A 21547-nucleotide genomic window follows, 5' to 3' on the forward strand; every position below is an offset into this window, starting at 1 on the left:
TTTCTCCAAGTATAGCTCACATTAACTGCCTAAAGATTATATAATAGATACACAGTCTACCCTCCTTCACAACTGGGCTAAACCAGCACAGGGATAACGTGAGGAGATTATGAATACCTAGCATGATATGCTGTATACTGTAAAGAAAGGAGATAAAGGGAATTTAAAGGAGAAAAATTTATTTTTTTCATAGATGTATTTCATGTGATAGTCTGTTCAAGCTGTGTGGCTTTTCGTTTGCCAACAATATAACAATAAAATTCTACACACATTTAATGTAGACAAATGCAAATATAACAAGAACAAACATGCTTCTTATCAAGCAGTTTCTGCACTGAAAAGGGATAAGCAAAGATATACTGTACTTTGGCAAAGAACTTGATTTCTTGCTCATAAGGGAATTGTTCTCCTTTGCCTCTGCTGCCACCATCTGTAAGTAGGAAGAGTTTAAGATGCATACTGAAGAAATACAATTACACGCTGTTCTATATTTTAAAAATGAACACTTCAGAGGAAGTAAGTTGTTTCTCTTCTTCAGGGCTAGGTTTTAACATGCTTCAGATAATATATATTAGTTACATACGTATTTTAAGACTGCTTCATCAGATATAAGATACATTATAAAAGGGGGTAAAAATAAGGAGCCAAAACCTCAGGTGGTGTATATCAGTGTAGCACCCTGGAAGCCAATGGAGCTATGTTTACTCAAGAGTCAACTCAAGAGTTCTTATTTTTGTAAAAGTTGGTAACTTCTTATAAAGTCCTTGCTAACATAGATAAATAAAGCTAAAAGTAACAAAAAGAGAAATCAGAGTAGCTTTTAATTGACTTCACTTGATACAAAAAATCCCAGCCAGAATTTGGGACCCCTACTTGATTTAGCCAACTTTTTCCGCATTATAAAAGCCTGTTTTGGGAGCCAATTAATGACTTTTTCTGTGAAAAGGCTGTACCTAGGACAAAGCAGGAAAGGAAATTTGACTGTGTTTCAATCACAGATCTAGCACGCAATTATTGTTGCCTGCTGTTGTGGTTCTCTTGTTCAGTAGCAGTGCTCAGTATGATGCATACTGAGTGTAAGTACAGAAAAAAACCATAAGAAATCAAATGATAAAGGAGAGAAAAATCTCTCTCTCTGAAATCGCATAACTGAATTCCACAGAAAGAATTAAAGTTAGATTAGGGAAGCTCAATACCTCAAAAGAGTAATTATATAGATATGAACTACAAAGATTATGATTAAACCAGCTTTCCCCTGTAATTGACAAAATTATTGGATTTAGATTGCATGGTTATGAATTTTTCTGTCTAAAGAATGCAATTAATTAAGAAAAGTACCGACTGGAGAGTAAACTTACTTCAATTGCCACACTACAATGAAACTCAGATACCATTTGATAAACACATCTGTTGCAATCTGCAAAATCCTGATAAGCAATTAGTGTTAGCACATGTCCAAGTGAAGCAAAAAACCTGTAAATTTTCCCACCCCATTTATTTTGCGAAAAGGAAGGGAAATAAATCATTCTTTTTTTCAAGCAGTTTGAAACATTTACCGCAATCAAATGAGCAACAACCGTTCATTGCACAGAAATAAAACACATGCTGTTTTAGAAGGCTCTGAGCAGGTAAGAGTCTTCCTCACTTCAACAGTCCAGGAAGTTGAAAAAATTTAACCAGGGGCTTTGATGTTGCCCAACCAGTGTGGCAAATTACACTCACCAGGAGTAAAACCTCTGATAATGTAAGAACTGAATCATTTTTAAAATTTATTAGTGTGTTCTTTCACACACGTTCAGGGTTGGAATGCATCTTATAGGATCTGTCCTGTATAGGGAGCATTGAAGAGCTTCACTGTCCCAGTGGAAGCACAATTCCTCCTCATCTAAATAAGCATTTTTCATCAAATTCCCCCAAACAGTGTGGGGGGCTAAACTGAGAGAAGAAATTATGGGAGCACTAGTGTAAACAGGGTACCTGGGGGCCTCTGGTATTTTAAACCACTGTGTCCTCCAGGCCTACTCTGACCATGGTTAAGACAACACAGCAGTTAAAATGCTAGCAGTTACTACTCCTGATGGAACTGTGCTGGTGGTATATCGATGATGGGAAATTTGAAGAAAAATGCTAATGCAAAGAGGACGGATGACTGGGCACTAACCTGGGACATGGAAGACCCGGGCTCAATTCTCTACTCTGCCTGGGTGACCTTGGGCAAATCATTTAATCTCTCAGTTCCCCATCTGTAAAATGGGGTCTACCTCACCAGCGTGTTGTGAAAATAATGCTAAAAACAGTGAGGGACTCATATATTATGGTAATGGGGGCCACTGAAGTGCCTAATCTAGATAGGTTGATAGCCCTAGAGCTCCTGGTGAACAAGGGGAGTGCCGAGGGGATGCATCACAAGAGGATACAACATGTGCTCTCCTCAATAGATGCTCAAAAACTAGGGGAACTTGTTCCATCCTCCCACTCTACAGACTTGTGCAGAAACCTCTATCTACGATCAAATTTACCCCAGTTAACTAACCGGGTAAAGTGAAATCAATGGGAAATCACCAGGACTGATTTGTTTCTAGGGCTGTGTCTACATAGCCCCGCAGTTCAGACTACGGGGGCCTGAACTGCAGTGTGCAGTAGCCTGCGGCACTGTAACTCCTCTGTGTGGACTCTATGGGCATAAACTAAAAGGTACCTAGTTTGCATTAACTTAGTGCTGTTTAAATAGGACTACATCATCATGAACTAGATACCTTTTAGTTTGTGCCTACGTTGTCCACACAGGGGAGTTACTGCAAAGCACACTAGTGTTTACTGCAATTCACACCCCTGTAGCCCAAATTGTGTGTAGACAAAGCCTAAATCTCAATTCCAGACTACCAATCATAAATTCATTTCCTTCTCTCTACTTGTTTACTAATGGAAATCTATTCCACAGAGGTGCATCTCTAATCTGTCACTATTTATGCATCTTTCACTTACATTATGCAAAAACTAGCATGAATTCTTTTTCTACTTAAATGATGTCAAACCTTTATTTTCTTGTTGGCATAACTCCATCTTGCTGGAAAGGCATGCTGAGCTGAGCTCACTTTTTATGGCATTTCTGGGGTTATGCATGCAGGGCTGAACACTCAAGCCCTGTGTTCAGCCTCAGAAAATGCTTGGGGCAGGGGAAGGGGGAGGAAGGACATTCTTTTCATAAGCTCATGGACGTTTCAGAAGCCACTGTGAACATGTTCCACTGCCAGTAGGATTTACATGGCAGTGCAGGGGCCTAGCTTGATTTGCTCCTTTAAAAGCAGATTACAGTGAACCTTGAACGACTTGGATTCAATCTCGGTTTGAGATTCACAGTGTTTTGTGAATCGAGGAGGAGGGAGCTTACACTTCTTCATCTCAGCTGGCCAGCCCTCCCTCCCTCTCACCAATAGTTGATTCCCTCTAGGCAAGCCCGAGAACTCTCTACTGGTGTCTTCTATGAGGGCCTGATGTCTCCTCCCTCTCCCATTGCCTCCCAAATGAATCTTCCCTAGGTTCTATGACTGCTAAATAGGGCCAATACACCTCCCTAATCGCCAAGGTTATTGTGGAAGGGAGAGAAACTGGCCAAACTCGGTCAGGTATGGCATATGGCTCTGTAAAGCAAGCAGAGCCCTGAAGAAATAGTGCAATACTGTAGCTAGCAAATCCTCAGAGGCTCCCTCACAATCAACACTAGGAAGTGAAGCCCCATAATGTCCTTTGTGGTTGCTACAGAAATCTTGAATTGGGACACTAACGCCATGTGGAAACTAAAGCTAGCCATGAATGTGGTGGGGTTTTGAGTAGAGTGTAAAGTATTGGTTTTCATGTATAAAATTGTAAATAACTCAAGAATGTGATTCACTGCGTTTTCCACACTGGGCCCTTCCCCACGCCCCAGAGCCTCCCCTTCACCTAGCTGGGATTCCTCTCACGTTTAGCAAGATGGAAGGTGCAGGGGAGTCATGACCTCCTGACATCTGGCTGTGACCCCCAGCTTGGCTTTGGACTTATCCACCAGAGACACCACTTCTCTTCCTTTGCCTTACTCCACAGACGAGAACAGCAGAGCCACTTGAACCAAAGTCTCATTGATGTAGGTGAGAGGTGGATGCTGGTTCTCTGTGAGGGACCCATAGCTTTGGAGTTCACTACTCCCCACATGCTCTTGGTATAAAATAGCCTGAACTGGATGGCCTGCAGGGCACATGAAAGAGCTCATTTTTCTAAGCTTTTGAAAAGGGGGAGGGGATTTTGAGGGAGGAGAACTGATGGAGAGAGAGGCAGTTTTTATTTTTATTTTGCCTAGTTTGCTGATTGGGGATTACATGATTTAGAAGTAATATTACAAATCTTAAACATGATATGATTCAAAGAATGTAAGTTATCATATGGGTAGGTTGAGAGCCTTTTGTCTCAAACCTATATCTCAGGAGTGACTAGATGAAGTCTGAAATGACTACCCCACAGATAAGATGTTAAATCAATGTCTACAATGCTAAGTTCTATTATAGCCATTGTACTGACACCTTCCAAACAACATAATGTCCTTCAGAAAAAGACCGTGCACTCTAAGAATATGATATTTTTGGAAACTATACATTTGTTTTTTAAATTTTTCACTGCAAATTTCATCAGTAAAAATATTTAGTAAAAATGTAAGTAGGTACTATACCAAACTCCAGAATGTACTGATGGGCTTCATCCACATATCTTATCAGCTGCTGAAGGAAACTGTAAGCGAATCGTTTCTCAATGGAAGGTGTGTCTAACTCCAGGTCCTTTAATCCTCTGAAATAATAAATAAATAACTAATTTACCACACACTAAAGGATGACTCAGTGCAGTCTTAATTCACTAAATAACCCAAAGCTAAATACTCTGGTACTTCTCAACTGTCTTTCAGAGGGAGTTAAGTGAATAGGACATCTGAAGATCAGGGCCTCTTATTGAACTGTGATCCCAATCTGGGGCACTCAATTTTGAATTGTTTTACCTTTGACCATCCTATACAGTATATGACTACTTCCCAATGATTGTTAACTACAATATAGTAGTAAATTTTATCTAAAATACCATATATTCAACTACAATGGAGTTTGAATTTTAAATGCCTCTCCCCATCTCAATGGAGAGAAGTTTGGTTGGATCAGCAGGAAATGGCTAACTCCTAGAAAGGAAAAGGGAAAGCTCATGCCAACATACTGGAGGTGAGCTTCTTTGTGCCTCAAAATGCACGTGGGAATGTGCCTCAAGGAGGGTGAGAGGTTTTTCTGCCTCTCATCCAGGGGAGATGAGGGGAGGTGACTGCCTCTCTCGGCCAACCCCACCTCTATTTAAAGCCTTCTTGGGTCTCCAGAGATTGCTATTTCTGCAGAACAAACTGCAGCTGAGCAAAATGCAGCAATGTCTGGAATGAAAAACTGCAGGAGAGCTCACAGATGCAGCAGCTAGTGATAATTCTGACTTCTTCTGCCCACAGGAGAAGAAGAGGCAGAGCACCCCCACTAGTTAGGGACTGCGCAGCAGTAGTAGCAGCTAGAGCACAGGCCAGCCCTGAAGCAAGAGGTAGAAGATCAGCAGCAGCAGCTGGGGTTGAGTGGAGACAACATGGGGGAAGCAGTGGGTCAGTTCACAGGCTACTTCCAAGGCACAGAGGAATCTAACCAGGCTTTCCTAGAGCCAAAGAGAGCTCTGGCCAGCTGAGGTGGGCAGACGCAATTCCTTGGTACCAGGGTGGCTTCAGGCACCAGCGCACCAAGCACATGCCTGGGGCGGCAAGCCGCGGGGGCCAGCCTGCCGGTCGCTGTCAGGGCAGCAGTCAGGCTGTCTTCGGCGGCATGCCTGAGGGAGGTCCGCCGGTCCCGCAGTTTCGGCAGCAATTCGGCGGCAGGTACGCTGAAGGTGCGGGACCGACGGACCTCCCGCAGGCATGCCGCCAAATCCGCGTTACCAGTGGACTTCCCGCAGGCGTGCCACCAAAGGCTGCCTGACTGCCGTGCTTGGGGCGGCAAAATACACAGAGCCACCCCTGCTTGGTACTGGGGGATGGGGGAATTGCAGGTTTGAGGTCTGTTCCCCCTAACCCCCCGGATAAGACAGTCTCTCAGCATCCCCAGGGCAGTGGAAGGGGCTGGGAGTTTCTGTTTCTGTTCCTCACCCTGCCCTTACCATGTACTCATGTAAGAGCCAAGCAGAATTGTTCCCTCATTATCTTAAATAAACCCCTTAAGTTTAACACTCCTTTAGATCCTTTTATATTAAACAAGCTATTAAGGAGGGTTAATTATCTGCGGTGAAGCAAATTCTGTATTGGATTTGAATTTACCTGGAGACAACATATCCATTGATCTGTAGAAACTTGAAAATATCCTGTGCTTTCTCTCGGTCTTTGGCTTTTTCTTTGGCTGTCAGCGTGTCATAGGGAACCAGCAGAGGATGGTTGCCTCCTCCTACTACAAAATGTCAAGAAAATGACAAAGTAGTTGGAAAACATGTGGTGAGATGGCACGTCCTTGTTTGTAACAATTCTGTGATAACATGCAGTGCTTTGTAGGTCACTCTAACAACTAGTAAATACATGATAGGTTCCTCTTTACTCTAAAGTACCAATAATATCATAGAATGTCAGGGTTGGAAGGGACCCCAGGAGGTCATCTAGTTCACCCCCCTGCTCAAAGCAGGACCACTCCCCAGACAGATTTTTGCCCCAGATCCCTAAATGGCCCCCTCAAGAATTGAACTCACAACCCTGGGTTTAGTAGTGCTCAAACCACTGAGCGATCTCTCCTCCCACACTTTTCTGTTTCACTAAGCACATTGTTTTCCCACACAGTGTATCTGAATATACATTTAAAATATATTTATAGACCTGACTACACACATATTTATAACGTAGTCAAATTATCCCAAGGCCTGCAAATTTCATGATAGAAAGAAGCATCAACATCCTAGATAAAAAAAATTCTAGTAGGGAAAAAGCACTTAAAAAGTTACAATTATGACTTGACATTATGCCAGTGATCACATTTCACAGCACACTATGATTCCCTCGCTGCTAAAACTTGTGTCTAGTTAGATTTTAACTCACATTTTTGCTTTTTTCTCCTCTTTCTACTCACTGTCCAAAAGAAAATGTCCAACGTGACAAGCTATAGTTATCTTTAAAAGCTCACTATAGTATAATTAGTATATAAATAGTATAATTTAAAACCACTGCTACTAAATACTGTGTGTCATTGGCTAGTCATTGAAGTCACTGGCAGAAACTTCTAGGGGGACCAGAATTTGCCTCTTTGAGAAGCAGAGTTCTTTGCTTTTTATAAATACAGTGGTAATAACAAAGGGCTCACATTTTTAGCAAAATAAAAGCGTATCTAGATAAATATCAAATTATGATGTGGATCTATTTTATAGTAATAAAAAAGTCAATACTACATGGAAAAATTTGCAAAGCATGATCTTCAGGGAAAACTCAGACTACTGATCACTCTGACCAGCTTTTTGTGGTGGAGAGAGAAAAAAAGATAATTAAAGAAATAAAATTTAAAATTTTCCAGAAAAATATGGCTTTTTAATTTCTCACTGGTTGCAAATACAGCCTTTTCTTCATGACGATAAATCCATAAGATAATTATTACAACTACCAGTGTGCATATTTGCATAAAAATATTGTCTCTGAGTTTTTCTTTGGAGTTAAGAATTAATCAGCTCTCAGTACTTATTTCTTACCTGAAGTCACCATTCTCTAACAGACCACAATTAATTGCTGTGGAAATTACTATGAAGTCACAAAAAATGATAACAAAAACAAAACTTTCCTGAAGTTATCACAGCAAGTCTCTGATATAAATATAACATTAAGGAAACAAATCCAATTCAGAAAACACTACAAAGAAGAAGAGATGTTTTCAAAAAGAAGATTCTTTAGAATTTTCCAGGAGGTCTGAGTAAGCTCTTTAAAATGCATGAAAAATTAAACCCTGGCAGGCTAATGTATGTTTTCTCCATTAAAACAAATGGGTGCAGATACTAAATTAATGTCAGTTATTTTTGGGTTTTGTGTCATGTTTCACACATGCTGCTGAGTTCTCAATGCTATGCCTTTAGAAAGACATGAAAAGCACATACAAAATAAATAGACAGGAAAATCCTATGTAAATCATAAGAAAGAAAAACAGCCAACTGAGTTTTTCATTAGTAAGAAGAGCTTGTGCATTTGAGAGAGATTTGCATACGTGAAAATTGTTTAATAAAATATAAAAGTGTATTGTCTTTGACGAAAAAGTGTCAACATTAATTATATTGCTGACTGCATGAATATCTATTATAGATCTTGGGTGAAATCCTCGCACCACTGAAGTCAATGGCAAAACTCCCATATACTTCAACAGAGCAGGGTTCAACCTTTATATCTAAGGCCCCAATCTTGTAAACTTTTAGCCGTGTGAGTGGTTCTTATTCACATGAGTATCTCCAGGGAAGCAAATGGGACACCTCACGTGAGTAATGGTTACTCATATTTATAAGAGTTTTATTTACATGTTGCTACTTTTATTTTTACTTTCTTACCATTCAGAGAGTCAGATCTCTAAAATGGATGTTTTGTAATTTATTATTAGTTTATTAATTGTTTGTAGACTTCATACAAACTTTTTACTTGTTTCACATTTAAAATGCTTATCTTTACTAAAAAAAAAAAAACAAGCCCAGAGTTCCATTAACACCCTTATTGTAAGAACAACTCAAACAAAAAATTAATAAGAAAATACGCCATACCAAATTTACACCCGGCACCATCTTTCTATATATTAAACTGCCACAAATCAGGAAAAATGAAATTCTTTGACCAAGTTCCATCAAGGTTTGCAGTTTGAAGTCAATGGGATTTGTGCTAAGTCACTTAAGTGCTTTTGACAAGCTCACCCTTAGGGTACATCTACACTACAGGGGGGAGGCGATTTAAGATACGCAAATTCAGCTACGTGAATAGCGTAGCTGAATTCAACGTATCGCAGCCGACTTACCCCGCTGTGAGGACGGCGGCAAAATCAACTTCTGCGGCTTTCTGTCGACGGCGCTTACTCCCACCTCCGCTGGTGGAGTAAGAGTGTCGATTTGGGGATCGATTGTCGCGTCCCAACGGGACGCGATAAATCAATCCCCAAGAGGTCGATTTCTACCCGCCAATTCAGGCGGGTAGTGTAGACCTAGCCTGAGGCTAGATCTACACTGGCGGGGGGGATCGATTTAAGATACGCAAATTCAGCTACGCGAAAAGCGTAGCTGAATTTGACATATCCTATTCGACTTACCCCACTGTGAGGACAGTGGCAAATCGACCGCTGCAGCTCCCCCATCGACGATGCTTACTCCTCCTGACGAAGTGGGAGTACGCACATCGATTCGGGGATCGATGTATCCATCTAGATGAGACGCGATAAATCGATCCCTGAGAGATCGATTTCTACCCGCTGATCCGGGTGGGTAATATAGACTAGCCCTGAGGTACCTAAATATGAGCTTAGAAGCCTAATTTTAGACTCCTGGGGGCAGAGCCTCACCAAGTATAAACTGTACTGTACCATGTACTGAAGCAGAGGATCTTTCCTTTATTTTTGAAAATTTTGAACTGTGTATAAAAAAGTTCACAAAAACTTAACATACAGAAAGTATTGATAACTTTTCACATTAACACTGAAGCAATTTTGTTTTGAAGTGGCCAAGATTTTGTGTCACTAAGACAGAAGCTTTTAATGAAAATACAGTTTTGGCCCCTGATGCTGCAACACTTATGAACATACTTAAAGTCTGGCAACATACGCAGTTGCACTGTAGTCAGTGGGACTGTTCATGGAGTAAAGTTTTGTACAAGCCTAAGTGGTTGAGTGTCAGCACCTTCACTTTCAACATTTTTGTTTCCTATTTTGTTTAATGTTTGTAATATTCAAGATAGGGACATTTAAAAAAAAGAATCCAGCATTTATGATTTAGTTAACTATGAATTTATATCTACAGTTGCAATAGCACCCATTTGAATTAGGTTTATAAGGTCTCTACCTAATTTACATTAATTTTTTAATCGATGATTTAAATTGCTCTACCTTGAATGAGATGCTACATATTCTGTATGCAATGCATGGAGAATCTCACTGGATAAAATGCTCTATAACATTAGCATTTTAAAGCCTCCCAGAAAAGCCAGAAAACTACAGCTTTTTGGAATCATGCATTTTCCCTCTGTGAAATAGCAACCCACATAGATATGCCCACACATCAAAAAGACTCATATTTCATAATTAGAGACAGTGAAAAGATCCACATGTACAAGGAGAGAACTCTATAAATCATATTATTGTACTGAATACACCTGACCATTAGGTGACAGCAGAGGATCATAATTTGAAAGATATTGCTGCAAAAAGAATTAAAAAACTATACAAGATAATATTACCCTTTGTATACACATGACCGGTATCATACATCTAAATTATTATTCTGCCATTTTCATCTGTGGGAAAACAGATATATTCACTATATCACAAAAAGGCAAGTATACTGGAAAATCATAACAATTTTTCACCTGCCAAACCAATCCACACTTCTTACCAAGTAGCACCCAGCCTATCATTCATCATAACTCCCTGCAAGGTTTTCAATCAAAACACACCCCTCTTTATGCTGCCTTCCTTGCCTGTAAATCCCTTTATTTAATAAGTGCACAGCGGCAACATTTCTGCCTTTTCAGGAGCCAAATACACCTCCCTATTCCAAATGTCTAATCTTCCTGCAACATTCTTCAGAAGACCAAATCCCCTCCCCCCAAACTGGCTACTTAGGTTAGATACATTTTATTTAAAAAAAAAATCACAAAGAAACTGAAATGAGGGGAAATATAATGGAATATATGGAAATTTACTCTCTTATTCATCCAACATAAGGTCAACCAGATAAGGCCTTACTGCTCAGTAATACTAAGGCTTCATTTACACATTCACTGAAAACGCTTTCAAAATTCTGCCTTCAATCATATGCATGCAACCCCATTTGAGTCAGTAGGATTGTGTATGATTAACACAGTGCAATCTGGTAAATAGTCAATATCTATAGAGTTATGGCCGTTCTTAGTTGGTGGAGCTAGTTTAAATACGTATATAGTGGTGTCAAGCCACCATTAAAACACTAGCTACCACTGTACAGTAAATAGAAACTGAGATAAAAAGGGAAAAAAAACAATTTCCATATTAGCTCTTTGCCTTGACATCTTTGGGTGAGAAAAAAACCCTAAATTCCAGTTACGGAAATGTCCAATGCCATCACTATTTTTCTTCCATGAAGAAATTAAACGATTATAACATCTACAGCAGGGGTGGGCAAATTACGGCCCAGAGGCCGAATCCAGCCCTTCAGACCTTTTAATCCAGCCCTCGAGCTCCCGCCGGGGAGTAGGGTCAGGCTTGCCCCGCTTGGCGCATGCCGTGACTCCACACAGCTCCTGGAAGCAGTGGCATGTCCCCCCTCTGGCTAGGGGGCTCCTCACGCTGCCCCTGCTCAAGCGCTGCCTCTGCAGCTCCCATTGGCAGGGAACTGCAGCCAATGGGACCTGTAGGGGCAGCGCTTGCGCACGGGGCAGCACATAGAGCCTCCTGGCCGCACCTCCACATAGGAGCCGGAGAGGGGACATGCCGCTGCTTCCGCGAGCTGCTTAGGTAAGTGCTGCCCGGAGCCTGAACCCCTGACCCCCTCCTGCGCCCCAACCTGCTGCCCCAGCCCTGATCCCTATCCCGCCCTCCAAACCCATCGGTCCCAGCCCAAAGCCCGCTCCCGCATCCTGAACTCCTCATTTCTGGCCTCACCCCAGAGCCCACCCCCACAACCAGAGCCCTCCCTCCCTCCCACACAGCAATCTCCAATTTTGTGAGCATTTATGGCCTCGCCATACAATTTCCATACCCAGATGTGGCCCTCGGGCCAAAAAGTTTGCCCACCCCGATCTACAGAATAAAATGTTAGCATTAAAGCAGAAAAATTAAAATAAATAAAAATCTTAACATTCTTTAACACAGAAGAAAACATAAGAGGTAACAACTATCATGTATAGTAATATTTACCATCTGGACCAGAAGATATTAGACAGAGTACACTATTCTCCTTGTGAAGCCAAGGAACTAATCTAGGATTAATCGCATTTGTCAATTTAATGTGTAATGAATATAATTCTTGATTAATGCACTGCTGGATAACTTGGCAATATGTAGAGTAGTGTGAATGAAGTCTAACTCCTGTGACCAAGTGTCTGGTATCACAAGGGAAATAAAATAAATAAAAGAAACCAAATGCAACCCAACCATCAAGATGTTTACAAGTCTTAGTTAAACAAGCTCTTGTCTTCTCTTTTTCCGTATTGAATTAGTCTAAATTCTCTGGGGTATGGACTGTCTCACTCTGTATTTCTGTGAAGTCTTTAACACTCTTCTGGATGTACAAAAATAATAAGGATCACGATAATAAAGTAATTTGAAAATTGTGATAGTTTTGTATTGATGTCTGATTATTGGGTCAATTTTAAACGATTGGTTTTATTTCTTTTTTAATTTGACTTTCTTTAATACTGCATCATGAAAACATAAGCTAAGTTGAGTCACTTTGAACTTAAAATACCTCAAAACCCCCCAAAAACAAACAAGCAGAAAAACCCAGATGATTACCTTTTGCTTCCAGTTCCATTTTCTTTTTCTTTGCCCATATGTTATGGTAGTTTTCAGCCATCATTTCAGCCATTGCCTTAAGAAAATGGAGAAGTTAATGATTTAATGTTATAATAGCTCATCTCAAAGAAAGGTAATTTTTCAGTTTATATTTAATATCAAGATATTGTAATGTAGGTAATATATAAAATTACATTTAAATGTTCAATTGCAAACTATCATTTTTATTGATTAGTCAACTGACAAATCTGGAACTCAACAGCTAAACCCAATACAGCTATTTCTTCTGCACTGAATTTCTCCCTCAACCTTGCACAAAGACCAAAGAAACCAATTTTGTATGAAGTACTACATCAGGCTGGGGGATGGAGCCTCTCGCCCTATGTTCCTGCTGCTCCAGCACTTCGTCTGTAGTGGGACAGCAATGACTTTGCACCCCTTAAATGGGTGTTTCTATTTACTGGATCCAGGTAATTGTGGATCTACTGCCACAAATCACAATTTCACTTCTCATTTCTGTTAGGGGACTGGAGAGCTCCCATATAGGCTGTACCCTTAGCTGCTCCTGGTGGCTGAGCTTTGTGACTTTGTCCTCACCCACAACCACTTCAGATTTGGGGACAACTTATACCTTCAAGTCAGTGGCACTGCTATGGGTACCCGCATGGCCCCACAGTATGCCAACATTTTTATGGCTGACTTAGAACAACGCTTCCTCAGCTCTCGTCCCCTAGTGCCCCTCCTCTACTTGCGCTACATTGATGACATCTTCATCATATGGACCCACGGAAAGGAGGCCCTTGAAGAATTCCACCTGGACTTCAACAATTTCCACCCCACCATCAACCTCAGCCTGGACCAGTCCACACAAGAGATCCACTTCCTGGACACTACAGTACAAATAAGTGATGGTCACATAAACACCACCCTATACCGGAAACCTACTGACCGCTATACGTACCTACATGCCTCCAGCTTCCATCCAAGACACATCATACGATCCATTGTCTACAGCCAAGCCCTAAGATACAACCGAATTTGCTCCAACCCCTCAGACAGAGACAAACACCTACAAGATCTTTATCAAGCATTCGTAAAACTACAATACCCACCTGGGGAAGTGAGGAAACAGATTGACAGAGCAAGACGGGTACCCAGAAATCACCTACTACAGGACAGGCCCAACAAGGACAATAACAGAACACCACTGGCCATCACATACAGCCCCCAGCTAAAACCTCTCCAGCGCATTATCCACGACCTACAACCTATCCTGGAAAATGATCCCTCACTCTCACAGACCTTGGGAGGCAGGCCAGTCCTTGCTTACAGACAACCCCCCAACCTGAAGCAAATACTCACCAGCAACTACACACCACACCACAGAAACACCAACCCAGGAACCTATCCCTGTAGCAAACCTCGTTGCCTACTCTGTCCCCATATCTACTCTGGCAACAGCATCAGAGGACCCAACCACATCAGCCACACCATCAGGGGCTCATTCACCTGCACATCCACTAATGTCATATATGCCATCATGTGCCAGCAATGCCCCTCTGCCATGTACATTGGCCAAACCGGACAGTCCCTCCGCAAAAGAATAAATGGACACAAATCGGACATCAGGAATGGTAACATACACAAGCCAGTAAGTGAACACTTCAATCTTCCTGGTCATTCTATCACAGATTTAAAAGTCACTGTCATTGAACAAAAAAACTTCAGAAACAGACTTCAAAGAGAAACAGCAGAACTAAAATTCATTTGCAAATTCAACACCATTAATCTGGGCTTGAATAGGGATTGGGAGTGGCTGGCTCACTACAGAAGCAGCTTTTCCTCTCCTGGAATTGACACCTCCTCATCTATTATTGGGAGTGGACTACATCCACCCTGATTGAATTGGCCTTGTCAACACTGGTTCGCCACTTGTGAAGTAACTCCCTGCTCTCCATGTGTCTGTATATAATGCCTGCATCTGTAGCTTTCACTCTATGCATCCGAAGAAGTGAGGTTTTTACTCACGAAAGCTTATGCCCAAATAAATCTGTTAGTCTTTAAGGTGCCACCAGACTCTTTGTTGTTTTAGCTGCTCCTGTATCTGTGGGGTGAGGCAAATTTGCCCTTCTTGTTTTAATGTTTGTCTCATCACTGTTTAATTCAGAAAATAGTAATAAAAATTATGAATAAATCAAAGGGGTATAACTAAAATACAAACGAAAACCTAATTATGTGTAGAGTGACCATATGACAGCCAAAGGAGAGATGATGATAATCTACAAGTGCTGTGTGTCTGACCTGTGTTCAGTAAACTCCAGAGCAGGAGAGAAAATACTTAGAGGAGTCACAGGGGATATTAATTAGAAGTAATGGCATGTAATTAAGGTGGGGAAATGAAATAGCAACAAATGATATATTTTAAGACCAATAAATACTCCTGTGTCAATACTTGTTATGAAACTTACGTACATTTCTGCATCCCCTGTTGTATCAAAGATACATAGGAGGCTTAAGTTAGGCACAGAGAAAGAGGGATGCTGAGATTGTGGATGTGGTAAGTAGCACCACTTCTCTTTTCCACTTCTACAGTGTTTCAAAACTTTCATTTTGTTATTAGAATTGCTGGGCAAAGAGAGTCTTGAATTTCATTTCACAATGGAAAAAAATAGAGCACCTTGTTCTTGGTCAGCAACTTCAAGCAATCAACCTGGTGACTAATCTGGATGTGAAACTTACAGGAAGTTATTTCTAAGGGAACTGTGTGTGTGGTGGCATCCTGATTTATCAGATGATAAACAATATTGACTTGGCAGCTCTTAATAGTAGTGGAAGCATTGGTAATGATCTGTAAATCAACCACAGTTGATAATATTTCTGTAAAAATAAATACTTTTAAAACCTCACTGTCCATTTATTTATCACTTCAAGAGTTATTTTATTTTTACTGGCTGCTGATTATAAATCTGATGAAAGATTCACATTTAAAATCATGCCCCCAGTTAATTTCTCTTTTTCCTTCTTCATAAATACAAAGTGGTTTTTCATAAGGCTGACTCAAGACCTGGCATTTATTTATTTTACAAAGAAGAGTAGTGAGGCATTTATTTTGAAAAACAGCATACCAGGAATTTAGTTAACAGCTACACATAAAAATAAAAGACTGATCTTGCAAGCCCTTGTATGCAGAACTCCCATTAAAATCATCAGATGGTTTGCACAAAGGGGATTTCCAGGATCAATTGTCCCCTAAGTAAAATGTTAGGTTTTCAGCCTTAACAATGCCTTTTGAACTAACTAAAACTACAGGACACTGAACTTTTGTTTTACATAAATCCACAAAAGAAAATGTAATGCATTTATATTTTTTTAAACTTAACTACAATAAGACTTACATGCAGGTCTCTGGAGAGGGTAACGTTGCTCATGTCGATAGCTCGAGGGCTGTAACCATGGGCAGCATCTACAGACACCTGAATGACCGATGTGCAAAAAAGCAATGAAGTATTACAAATACTAGGTCCTAATAGATTCATGTCACCTAGATATTCTAGGCAATCAAACAGCTAAAGAAAAAGCAAACTTGAGGTAGAAAGGAGCATTTAGATATACACTGGCAGAAAAACAGAGAGCATTACATGAGAGTTACTTGAGTTTTCTTTTCTTTTTTTGCCTGACAGCAGTAATACTAAAAATGGAACAGATTAACTGGGACCAGGGGTAGATTTAAAAACGCAGATTAGTCAGATAGTTACAATGCAAACATTGCCTGTTATTTCCAGAGAAAGGTCACAAATCAGGCAAAAATCTCTTTTGCTTAAATGGAAGTTTTGCCTGAACAAAGATTTCAGATTTGAGCTCAGTGTGAAAAATACTGTATTAAAGAATTACAACCAAACTACCAGGTTTTGTATAGAATTTATTCTAAAAAAGTAGAGATGGACCTGAACTAAAACCACAGATCCCAAACCATGATGGAGGTTCAGATACAGATCTGGGTTAAAACTTTGCAGTTCAACCCCATTTCTACAAAAGACAGTGAAACCCAACCAAGTAAATCCATTCTGTATTTCTCTACTCAGAAAACATTATCCTCTGGGAAATTCTCTCCCCTTTATCATAGGATGTCCTATAGGACATCTTCAGAATACAACGGCTGGTGCAAGACATGTGGTTGGGATGTCCTATGTCTTGGCAATCCCTGGCAACCATATCAGCTCCTCTGAGCAGCCTAGGGTGACCAGACAGCAAGTGTGAAAAATTGGGACAGGAGTGGGGGGTAATAGGGGCCTATATAAGAAAAAGATAAAAAAAATCGGAACTGTCCCTATAAAATCGGGACACCTGGTCACCCTAGAGCCGCCACTAGTCAGTGTAAATTACAGCAGCTTTTAGGGTACTCTAATATACCCCAAGAACTAGCCCGGCACTCAGTGGCCAGTACTGAGGGAGGAGACAAAAGGACACATTTATATCACAACCCTGCACCGAAGCTATGCCAAGCACTATTACAAATCTGCCAAGGACCCTAGCCTGTATGCAGAAATTGGTATTGAAGCTATATTGTCATTTCTACCACCTTTTGTATTGACACAATACTGAATCCATATTAACATTTCACAATGACAAAGGCTAAATGCTTAAGCAGTATGTTTAACCAGAACTGAGTTCTCTCTGATTACCCAAGCATGACTTTAGAAATGGACTTCAAAATCTGGATGACTTCAACAATGTGTCGAAAAGCCATGATATTTTCTCTCAAACTTGTGTTCTAGGACAGCGTATTTGATTCTGAAAAGACCAGATTTTAGTACTGATAAGAGATCTGCTTTCTTAAATTTTCTTCAAGGACACACTAACACAAAGGAGATAAGGCCAGACAGTGAGATACCAGTAACTAACTCCATGACCATGCTTACTAAAAGTACAGTATTGTCAGAAAAAGAAAAATCCTCAGTGCTATTGTTAGAACCTTTAGACTAGGAATGATTGAAAATTTTGCCACAAGTGTTTTTGATGGAAAACTGAGTTATCCAAAAAAATAAATAAATAAATAAATAAATAAATCCCCCAAAGTGTCTGCTTTCTATGAAAAATTTTAATTTTTCATCAAAAAAGCAAACATCCAAAATATTTTAATTTAGAATGTTGCATAGAAACTTATGTAAATTGCAGTTTGGTTACCCCTTGTCCCTCTCCTCCTATGTGAGCCAGATTCGCAAACTACATCTTCCATGATGCACCTCCTTTCTAAGAGAGGAAATTGTGGTGCATCATGGGAGTTGTAGTCCAATCAGGTAGCCCAGCTTATAGAGGAGAATGCTAGCATGAGAGACTTGAACTACAACTCTCCTGTGGTACCGTGGCAGTATTTCCAAATCAAAATATTTTGGTTTTCAGATAAATTGTTTAATGTTTTTTGGTTGGGTTTCTGAATTTCTGCCAAAAAAAAAAAAAAAAAAAATTTCCATGGGCGGGAAAAGAAATTTCAATCAGCTCTGCTGTAGAGTACTAAGGCCTGATTCTCCATCACCCTGCACCTTATGAAGTCATTATCACCATGTAGAATTAGGGTAATGTGAGTGTAAAATGCTACCACATCTCTTGTGCTGATGTAAATGATATTCATAGGGTAGAGCAACACAGAGTAAGGCTCCTACTTTCTGCCACATGCTTTTCTATTGAATCAGGCAAAATAAATACATCCGAGAAAGGCAAAAGTATGAAAATAGTTTGTATTTTACTAATATATCCAAGTCAATGTCATCTAGCAGTTTTGCAGGCCACATGTCTTTTTTGAAGTGAGAGTAGAACTGAGATCATCAATACTGGTCTTCCTTTTAAAATTATTTTTCATTTTAGTTTTGGCTGTCATGGGTGTCCCAGAGTCTCTTCTGTGGCACATTTACAAGATGGCACCCCTCTCACATTTCCTAGCTCATCAGAAAGAAGCAGAAACAGAAGCAGCACCTGGGACATACTGACAGTTTAAAGACAACAGACTACTTCTTAAAATCGCAGCTTCAGCAGTCTAAGATGCCCCTGAAAAGATTTTGGCAGCATGGGGAACTAGGGAAAATACCTCTTCTGCCACAAGAGGCAGACAGTTTCATGGGGGAAAATCAAAGCTAAAGTGCTGTCACAAAGTAAATAGAAGAAAAAATTGATCTATATTTCAGATTATTTTCTTTCAGTTGCAGTCAATGTAGGTGTTACTTGTACTATTGAGAAATAAAAATATTTCCAGAAAGAGGCATGATTTTTACATTTACAAATTCTATTTAAACAAAACAAAGTTTCAGCTTAAATTTGCCATTTGTGTGGAATAACGTGAAGGACAAAAGGAAGCTGGTCAACTGAGGCATGTGACCATTTATCTATTCTCTTTTCCTTCTCATAGTCTACATACTGTTATTTGACAATGGCATTATTTCCACTAGGTAGATTTCCCCATATTCCTCACTGATTTTTAAAAGATATGCTTTATGCAGTTAGATAACTTTGCCTCATGGCAGCACTGACTCAGATTTTCAAACATGAAAGTTAAAAAAAAAGTCATTTATGTGATTGGGTCTAAAATATCATCAGTCTTCATAATGACACTTACGTCTTCTGAAAATATTTATATTTATGTACTGGAGAGTCAATGGACCCCTTTGAAAAATGCCTCCTGTTGATCCTTAAGAATATCTTTCAGGACAGTGTATTTAGAATTATACACACAACTCCTATGAACAACAGACTGAAAACATATTCCTTCATTTTTCACTGACACAAAATAATGTTTTTCTAATGACAACAGTTCAAACAGCACTGTACATAAGAATGGCCACACTGGGTCAGACCAATGGTCAATCTAGCCCAGAATCCTGTCTTCTGACAGTGGACAGTGCCAGATACTTCGGAGGGAATGAACAGAACAGGGCAATTATAGAGTGATCCATCCCCTGTCATCCAGTCCCAGTTTCTAGCAGTCAGAGGACACCCAGAGCATGAGGTTGCATCCCTGACCATCTTAGCTAATAACCACTGATGGACCTATCCTCCATGAACTTATGTACGGTAATTGTTTTTTGAGCACAGTTATTCTTTTGGCAACATGTTCCACAGGTTAACTGTGCATTGTGTGAAGAAGTACTTCCTTATGTTTGCTTTAAACCTGCTATTATTTTCATTGGGTGACCCCCTGTTTTTTGTATTATGTGAAAGAGTAATTAATATTTCCCTATTTACTTTCTCCACACCATTTATTATTTTATAGACCTCTATCATATCCCCCCCTTAGTCATCTCTTTGTGAAGCTAGACAATCCCAGTCTTTTTAATCTCTCTTCATATGAAAGCTGCTTCATGCTACTCATCATTTTTGTTGCCCTTCTCTGTACTTTTCCAATTCTAATATATCTATTTTGAGATGGGGTGAGCGGAATAGCATGAGTATTCAAAGTGTGGGCATACCATGGATTTATATAGTGGCATTATGATATTTTCTGTCTAATTATCTATCCCTTTCCTCACATTCTTAGCTTTTTTGATTGTTGCTGCACATTGAGAAGATGTTTTGAGAGAACTATCCACAATGACTTCAAGATCTCTTTCTTGAGTGGTAACAGCAATTTAGATCCTATCGTTTTGTATGTGTAGTTGGGGTTATGTTTTCCAGTGTGCCTTACTTTGCATTACATTATCATAAATAGTATCATAACTGACTCTAAACAAAGTGAAAAAAATCATCAATTGCATTAATTTTTCAATCTCAATTTTTAAAAAATGTTTAATACCAAATTACATGGGAAATACTCCATAGGGAGATCTAATCAACTGGACATTTTCAGATTGTTGATTCAGTCTTTTTGAGACGTTTTCTTCCCCCCCCCCCTTTTTTTTTTTTTAAAACCACAAGCATTTTTTTTCATGCTAGCACAATTGTAAGCATGGTAAGAGATTTTGCTTAGACTTTCATGTTTGGGCTATGGCCAAACAGGGAACATTACAACTGAAAAGGAGAGTTTTCAGGAAGTTTTGAGCATGTGAAACAAGAGGTTAATAGAGATGTGAACTTTAGCTTCAAGTGAGTGCTATAATAAAGGAAGATGGGGGAAGCTCAAGGACATCCTGAGTAGATTTTGACACTTGCATTTTAAATACACCATCCCAGTAAAAAGACAGGCACAGACGCAATATTAGTACAGTCATTAATAAAATGGTTTGAAGCCTAGCACAGTACTCACCTGACTTGTCTGAGATATGCGACGTGTCCGATTATAAAGGGCCATACTATCTCCCTCCCTTGTCCTTTCAATCCGCCATCCCCAAGCTAGCATGGTTTTCAAAGATTCTTTGATTGGCCACCGATAAATTTCTTTTTCCTAGGGCAAGTACACATGGGAGTGACTGATGATTATATAACTGAGTGGAATAAAATCTGATGCATTATTACTAGCCCTTTGCCCTGTTGTGTAGCACTGCAAATTTACATCCATTGAGACAAATTGCAAACAGTCTGCTGTGGGATAGAAACAGCAAAGAAACAGTCTGTGCATAAATAAGGAAGCCAATTAAGAGAAACAGTAAAGGCAACTATTTATTCCCAAACCACTTATGCGAACCAAATCATATGGACATGTGATGCATGAACTTTTTCAAATCATATGGACATGTGATGCATGAACTTTTTCATGGATGAGTAAGGCTACATTTCAGTCACCGGTATTTTTAGTAAAAGTCATGGACAGGTCATGGGCAGTAAACTAAAATTCATGGCCTGTGACCTGTCCATGACTTTTACTATACACCCCTGATTAAAACTTGGGG

At 39.9% G+C, this 21547-nt stretch overlaps 1 protein-coding gene across 1 annotated transcript in view; it reads right to left on the bottom strand.

Moving 5' to 3' along the window:
* Window positions 1-21547, bottom strand: part of RYR2 (ryanodine receptor 2) — a 687809-nt gene that overhangs the window by 175972 nt on the left and 490290 nt on the right. Inside the window, exons 56-61 of the mRNA XM_054022704.1 lie at window positions 20965-21102; window positions 16130-16207; window positions 12735-12810; window positions 6356-6482; window positions 4703-4818; window positions 366-430 (exon numbers count right to left, since the gene is read on the bottom strand). Of these exons, the coding sequence (XP_053878679.1) occupies window positions 366-430; window positions 4703-4818; window positions 6356-6482; window positions 12735-12810; window positions 16130-16207; window positions 20965-21102 (600 nt within the window). The remainder of the gene's footprint in view (window positions 1-365; window positions 431-4702; window positions 4819-6355; window positions 6483-12734; window positions 12811-16129; window positions 16208-20964; window positions 21103-21547) is intronic.

The sequence above is a fragment of the Malaclemys terrapin genome, chromosome 3 (genome assembly GCF_027887155.1).
Source record: "Malaclemys terrapin pileata isolate rMalTer1 chromosome 3, rMalTer1.hap1, whole genome shotgun sequence".
Taxonomy (NCBI): Eukaryota; Metazoa; Chordata; order Testudines; family Emydidae; genus Malaclemys; species Malaclemys terrapin.